Source organism: Ixodes scapularis, unplaced genomic scaffold, assembly GCF_016920785.2.
Source record: "Ixodes scapularis isolate PalLabHiFi unplaced genomic scaffold, ASM1692078v2 PGA_scaffold2__306_contigs__length_199485367, whole genome shotgun sequence".
NCBI classification, from domain to species: domain Eukaryota; kingdom Metazoa; phylum Arthropoda; class Arachnida; order Ixodida; family Ixodidae; genus Ixodes; species Ixodes scapularis.
This window is the reverse complement of record NW_024609857.1, coordinates 140557020-140564939: the sequence shown is the minus strand read 5'-3', so window position 1 is coordinate 140564939 and position 7920 is coordinate 140557020. Positions and strand designations below refer to the sequence as shown.

General features: G+C 47.7%; 1 protein-coding gene across 1 annotated transcript; it reads right to left on the bottom strand.

Annotated features, from left to right (window-relative positions):
* Positions 1-6242: 6242 nt before the first annotated feature.
* Positions 6243-7460, bottom strand: LOC120843876 (alpha-(1,3)-fucosyltransferase C-like). The gene has a single exon (XM_040215333.3). It carries the CDS (start codon positions 7458-7460, stop codon positions 6243-6245), a length of 1218 nt encoding a protein of 405 aa, XP_040071267.1.
* Between the last annotated feature and the right edge of the window lie 460 nt (positions 7461-7920).

Below are 7920 nucleotides of genomic sequence, written 5' to 3'. Positions count from 1 at the left end.
TGGCCGCAGCTGCGGCGATGATGGCGTCCACGGGTGTTCCAGCAGGAACCGTGACGTCGAAGGCGTGCGACTTCGGCGTCACGCCAAGCTCATTATCAAATTTTGAAGACCATTGCTTTTCTCCTACACCTTATCTCACATACCTCGGTAGACTCGTATAAGATAAAACTGATCCCTTATGCTAAGTTTCCAAAGCCTCCACTTAATTTGCATATTTTTGGCACAAGGTGGCATATAGTGGATGGTGTTTCGAAACACAGGTTGCTTGAAAGCTCCGTAAAGTTGGCTTCACCTGCGAAAATTCTAGGAATGTTCGCAAGCGAACGTTCCAAGAATGTTGCACATATGAATGTTCAAAGGGGAACGTTCCGAGAACATTGTGCATACGAATGTTCGCCAACAAACGTTTCTAGAATGTTGAGCAGCTTACCTTGTAAGGAATGTTCGCAAACGAACGTTCCTAGAACGTTCCGAATGGTGTTTTAACGTTCCTTCAACATTCAGAACACTCAGGGAATGTTCGCACGACATTGGATGCTACGTGGGCTGCTTGGTTCTGCTGAACATTCAATTCGATCCGGCTGTTATATTAATGACGCACCATCAACCTACTAGCACGTCAAGCAAAGCGGTAGTTCAGAGGGACTACTAAACTAACCGACGGCAGCATTCCGCGAACGCTTCACTCTTCAGCAGTCCGGGATCCAAGACATATACGGTACATTAGCCTTGCAAGTGTTTTTATGGTGAGTAAAAAAAATGTTTTGCGAACGAGTGTTGGTATATATTTATAATAACACGTTTAATTTGTATATATGCACGCCAACTCGTGAGCAGCGATTACTTTGCGGAAAAAGGGGGTTATCCTCGATAAAGTCTTCGTTCCAGGTGAACAGCTGGGACATTGTATTGTTCTTTTTGTTCGCAGTGCGCCGACAGTATGCCGACAGCATCGAGGTTTCTACATATCCCCGGTGGCCATCAATTAAACGGCGACGAGAAGCTTAGCTTCTCGTCACCAGTGGATCGGTTGGGCAAACGGAAGAGAGGGCAAACAATTGAGATCAGCAGGAATCGCATAAACGTGCGTCTCAAGGAACAAAAACGAGACTACAGCACCGGCGTTGCCAGACTGGAAGGCACATGGGAAAGTTATGCGTTGTCTATGGCGAAACATATTGAATGAAATGTTTCTTACATTTCCGAATATTCGTCGACAGACTCTATCATAGTAGCTAAAATTTATTCGTACCATCTGAAGCAATTAAATTGGTCTTCAAGTACAACATTTCTATATTTTGACTTAAAATACCATACTAGATCGATAACAACTAGCGGAAAAAGAGGATAAACAAAATGGCTGGCTTGTTTCACCGATAGATGGCGCATCTTACTGCCCAATCAAAAATAATTATTGTTGGTCTATATACAGCTGTTTATTACAGTACCTAGGTACTTTTCCCTTCCTAGGCACCGCGGTTTACCAAAATGGGCTGGGTTTACCATCGCTTCGAGAAAACCGGCCCAGGTAGTTGCGCAGTTCCAGTGCGCAACCACCTGTTGGGCGTCAGCTCGCCCGAGTCCGTATCTTAGACCAGCAACATGTCGACCTTCGTCGCCTGGAGGTTCACTTCCAGCCCAGAGACCGAGTGGAGGTGTTGACGCCCACACGACGTCGTGACTTTAACGAGAAGCTTTTAAAGGGCTACTTTGGACCATACAAGGTCCTTCGACACCTGGGAGATCGCAACTACAGAGTGGTGCCAGGCGGAATGCACGCATCATCGCGACGCCGACCGCGACCCGAGGTGGTTCACGTCGTTCGACTCAAGCGATTTTACGCTCGATAAGACGTGGACTTTATGTGCTACAAATGACTCTTTAAAAGAGTTGTGCAACGATTTTAACGTGGAAAGAATTCGCATCTTCTCATTTTGGCATTGTTTATCTTGTCACAAAGAACAGAAAACACCATCTCCTTCCTTCAAAATATTGCGATTCCGCCGCGTAAGCGCTAGCCCAAAATAAGAATTTCCCGACCTGCAGCCGCGAGCGGCGGCCATGGGAACCGCGCAGCATGACGTCAATGGGGGACTTGTAAAAATATAGCAAGTTGTGCTAATACCTGCTCGGTAAAAGGTATTTTTTCTATAATTCTTGTCGTTCCAACACAAATATTAAATGCGTCAAAAACCTGGTATCGTCGACAAAACTTTTGTTATACGGAGGTTTAGTGGCGCCATCGATCCGAGGTCAACGAAACCGCCGGTTATATCTGCTACCGCGAACAGCCGCCAGAAGCCGGAGGGGGACCGGGGCAGAGCCCGACGGGGATGGCCGAACCCGGACGTTGGCACTTTCCTCCTTTCGCCATGTTGATCGCACTGGCTGTGCAAGCACGCGGTCATGTGATCGCGAGCGGGGGAGTTCTAGCTGATCACTAATGGCTCTAGAGAGAGAGCTTTCTGTTGAATTTCACTAACAAAACTTCAGTGGCGAGAACAGCTTCGTCCTGTCGCGTCTGTTGCCTGAACTCGGTCGTCGTCGTTTGAGCGGTTTTCTTCATGTGTAAGTATAACGTTTACCAACTCTCCCTATTCGCTACCTTACAGAAGAATAGTTCTTATATAGGTCACGAGTAACAACGGTGCCAGTGAGCTGAAGGCCATGGGTGGCTCACCGTAGAAGGGCACTATCACGAAAAGGCAACGTGTGGAAGCACTAGCACGAACGGCTGGAAAACGTGCATGTCCGTGGAAGAAAGAAGCTTCAATATCTTACTTACTGTTTTACCCTGTTTTCAAAGGTTAACAAAAGCTTCAAAGATAATTTCAGGCACCGCGTTGTTGCTGATGCATTTTCAGATTTTCGGCATTTACAGTTTTAATTTTAAGGTTTTAGGCAGACATTATTGAGTCTTCGAACATTTTCCGATTCTTCAAGTTCATAAAGTTTTCAGTTAGGCTTTCGTTGCCTAGAAAGTAAGCCACAGAGAACACTCGCCCGCAATTACTAATTTGGGAGCAATATACCCAATAAGCTTAAAGGGCAACTCCGGTCCATACTTTCGATTTTGGGATTATGGCTGTTTTTAGTGCAGTTAGCGCCCCTGAATTGCAAGGTGTAATTTTTTTCTCGTTTTTGTGCGTAGTTTTAAAAATATCGACGTCTCAAAGTTTTGTTTGGGGCGCGGCCGACGAAACCGAAACTAGCCGCTCGAGGTTCCGGCAACACTGGAAATCAGCCGTTATGTGGACGTGACGCCAAGATCGTTCTCGTTCAGCGAGTACGCAGTCCCAGCGGCACCTACCTCTGTTGTGCTAGCCGTCTAAAGCTAGAAGGTAAGCTGATTTTTTTTTTTTTTAAATTTTGTATACGTGGTAGTTATCCAGCATATGTAGCAAGAGTTAGTGCGTATACCCAAAAGCTAGCGACTGGAAAACCCATCAACTCGTTCGGTGGCGTACTCGGCGGCCGCCGCCGCGCGTGCGCTATGCCGAGCCGTACTCGTTGATTGTATACCCAAAAGCTAGCAACTGGAAAACGAGTGAACTCGTTCGGTGCCGTACTCGGCAGCTGTCGGCGGCGTGCGTGCGGTCTCCCGCACTCGTCGCTAGGCCTAAATTGTCATCGGGGCTCCGTGGATGGAGCGGCGTTGCTCTACGCCGCGCTGCCAGTGACGTACAGTGCTGGCGCTTTCGCGCGGCAGGTCAGTCCCAGATACGAAGCTTTGAGGCTCTCCGGCGCTTTCCGTGACAACCGCACAGACGTGTGTCAAGCTGTAGACGTCTGTTTTTTCGTTATTTTTTCCTCAGGCGCGTAAAGGCCGAATTTGTAAGCTGCGACACTAATTCACCACATAAGTTCGTCCAAGTAGTGAATCTTTGTACAAATAAAAAAAAAAAAAAAAAAAACTTGCCGCACTAAAGATAAAAGTTCTTTGGGCAGTCATTTTCTTCTCAAAGCTAGCAAAAGTGTTTGTGGGTGATAAAGGAAAACAGAGAACGTTAGCAAGGTGAGAACACTTGCTTTCCCTTCCGCATTCCCACCCCCACCCACAACAATTTTTTTTATTAGAATACATAGGATTTTAAGTTTTCCTTCGTAACTTCTGACTAAGGCAAGTGTTTTTTTTTGTTTTTGTTTTTGCATTTTTAAATATTGTATTTACCTCCAGCCGAACTCGGGCAAATTAGGAGTCCTAACTTACAAATCCGAACTTTCGCAATTTCTTTAAAGTCCCTTGTGGTGTTCACAAGCGCAATGTTAATTAATACTGCTGCGTAACGGGTTCGAACGATTGGGAGGCGAATGTTTATATCGCATGAGCTTCACGCGCCGGCTGTTCGCTAATAGTCGTTACGGGCATGAATACTACGCACGAGATTGCGTAGAAAACAAGCAGTGACGCAAAGCAGAACATTGTTTTTGTTTTCATTACAAACTTCAGTGTTTGGAGCTAGTTAGTGGTTGTACTCTACATGCCCACCATTCCCCATTCAACAGACATTCAATGGAGCGTGACTGCTCAATCTTCAACACTGCACTTGACAATGACTGTTTTATTTATTGATCAGGATACTTTTATCATGTTTACCTTTTCTGTACATGTACGATAGGCAAAGAGCGACGGCACGGCATCCTTTTTAAGCCTCGACGCCTTCGCTGACAAGCCACAAGCAACCAACACCTGTAGGTTTCGTTCGTAACTCTCCGGCGGAATATGATCGGAGCAGAGCTTCGATCTGGGGGTCGACGTCCAAGGCTTTCCAAAATCCACTCGTCGAACAGCGTTCACCCACACCTTCTCCAATTTCCGATCCGTTGGAAACTTGTGAAAAAGCACCTCCGGGTTGCGCAGCGGCTTGTTTGAGCAGCCCACAGCGCTTTAAGTTGTACTCGGCATCTTTCGAGGAACAGCTGCGCAGTCTTGGGCGCACCGAGTTGCTCGCTAAAACGGGTCTAGGAGTCCTCACAAGCAAATAAACAAAAAGCTATACCGAAGCTACACGGGCTACAGGTAAAAGCAACGGCTAAACACGCAATTACAAGCCGAAGTAGCGGTGGTAGCGACACAAAGAAGCGCGCGCGACGGCTGCGCCGTGCGCCCGTCCGGAACGGAGGAAAAAAAGAGGACGACGTTGACATCACGGCCCAATGTTGCTTTAGCGATCGGCAACCCGCTGGCCGCCCGCTAAGGAGCAGCGGCTCGCGGCAGGTCGCGTTTTTATTATTGGCATTAGTTGAGAATGCGGCGTCCCACGGACGTGAAATTTTGGCTGGGGTCGTATTTTGTGTCACTAAAGCTATAGCAGTAATTTAATTCATTTTGAGTTTTGGCCGGAGTTGCCCTTTAACAAATATTACGAAAAAGGACAAATTTTTTTTTACAAAGCTGATGAATTTTAATGATAATAAATTGATATATGTTACGCATGATCCAACAGCCTCCACATAAAAAGAAGAAAACAAAATCGGCGAGCTTTTCTCCGCATACGCTCAATGGGTGGTGAGCTTTCCTCCGCATCCGCCGGTTTTTCGGTAAGCTTTTCTCCGGTGAGCTTATCTCCGGTGAGCTTTTCTCCGGAATTCCTTCTTGACACGGACCCGGAGGAGTACCAGAACCTGCGCCGCGTCAGCCGATCAATGTTGCTGCAGTTTCTTTGATGCGTGGAACCAAGAATCACGTGATTCTTGCCGTCGACAATTTTATCAGCTGCCGTCGACAATTTGATCAAGGTCACTGCCATGTCCCGAGGTGTCCTACAGATAAGGGCCTTTTTTGTCTGTGAGTGGGCTTGATCTCTTTGTGTGTCATTTAGGATCTCTCCCTTTGGAACTGTTCTCAACAAAGGAGATTTCTGCGTAGAGTGTGGTTGGGGAAGGGCTTCGTAGGTATATATAGAATGGTCGAGAACAGGCACGTAGAAAGGATTTTGTATCGGGGGGGGGGGGGGGGGGGGCGCCCGTGACAAAATGGTGTATGAGGGGAGGGGGAGAAGAGGACCCAGCAAAATGAAAGATTTCGGAGGGGGGGGGGGGGGGTCCTATGGGGCCGGGCCCCATAGGACCCCCCGCCCCCCGCCCCCTGGCTACGTGCATTTACCGCTGTCATCTCGCTTTGCATCGCATCGAAAGCGTTGCTTGGAAACCAGGGTTACCAACTTGGGAATCTACTGAAGCCAATCTCTACAGGCTCCTTCACCGTACGAATTATGGGACACAGATGTCGCGCAGCTAGCTCACTCAAGCAGCTGATTACTGTAGCGGTCCCATACACGGCAATGGGAAGTCGCGTTCCACCAATAGAGTATGTCTTCGTACACCGTGCTCCTCCTGAAATGCTCGCTGTACAGCTTGCTGCAGAGGTTGCAGAAGGTTATTCCCGTCCATGGTACTAGGTCGTACTTGCCCTTCCAGCTGAAGTAGCTCTTGTAGAGGTTGAAGTCTTCGGCTACCGATGTCAGGTGATCCGCCAGGTGCTTCGGCGATTCAAAACTGAGCGCGTCGATGTAAGAGCCCGGCGGGGCCACCGCGCTGTAGTTGGCACCGCCGAACACCACAGGAATTATGTCATATAAAAGTGTATAATACAGCTTCTCCGTCACGTAGTCCTTGCACACGGCATTCTCGAAAGAAAGCAAGAAGAAATAGTTTTTCGCGAACATCATGTGACAACGAGGAGTCGTGTCGCGCTCGCACCTGTGCTTGCCGCACTTCCCGAAGACATCTGCAGCGATGTATTTCTGCAACTCGTCTACGTAGTCCTCGCGCCTGCCGAACGTGTTGCAGTGGCTGACGGGCCAGACAGCCATCGTGGTCTTGCCTTCCCACAATCTGCGAAGAGCGTCGATGGAGTACGGCGTTGGCTCCGCCTTCTTCGTTAAACTCAAGACATAGGAGTCTAGAACGTCCGAGTCCTGCCTGTAGGTCATTGTCCAGTTGAAGGTGTTGTTCAAGTAGGTTAGTGACCTGAACACGGAATGCGGTGGTGGCTCGAGGGACCAGTATACCCACTTCTGGCCTCGATTCCTCCTCCATGGCATGTCCGCCAGGTCCAGGTCTGCGCCGTACAAGACGACCGCGTCACTCGAGTGCAGTAGTCTTCTGTCGTTGGCGATGTAGCAGCGGTCGGGGCATCCCGCAAACTCTAACTCGTCAACCCTTTGATCCGTCAGTCCGGAGTGCCACTTCCCGTAGATGGCTGTCCAGAGCAATATCCTCGGAAGGTCCTTGCCACCGTAGTAGCCTTTCCGATCGAAGAAAGGAGTCCATAGAGAGTAATTATACATTACGTTCTCGAGCCGGTTCATATACACGTTTTCGTTGGAGCCGTTCACCAAAACACTTTCCTGGGTGCATCTCTGAAACTTGCTCTTGCTATACCAAAACGCCCCCAGTGTTATTAAGCATAAGGACACGGTGAGGGCGTCTCGTAGCATGTGCGGAAGTTTCTGCATTATTTTTTGACGTCGCATTATTTTTGACGTCATAAAGGCGCGCAGTAAGCAAGAAAACGGGCGACATAAAAGTGCTCTCCTGAAGGGATCTTGTCATAGAAGATCTGTAAAGACACATAAACAAGCCACAGATTAAATAAAAAAAAAAAAAACTGCCCGCATTTATTTACGTTTTCTCCGAGTGGATGTAAGAAAAAGGTACTGTTCGGAACCAACAGGTTTTATTTATTTATAAATTTATATGTTAATACTGTTCACCTTATTCGGGGCAGTTACAGGAGCGGAAAAAAAAGACAACGCGCACATGTAAATCTACACTATAAGGAAACAAAAAAGCCAGCCGCGTGGATATAGGACGAATTATAGAACTCGCGCTTTCCCAACACACTCAAAGCTAAGACACATACAATTTCAAGTCATCAGCCTTCCCTAAAAAAAAAAAAAAAACAAAAAAAAAAAA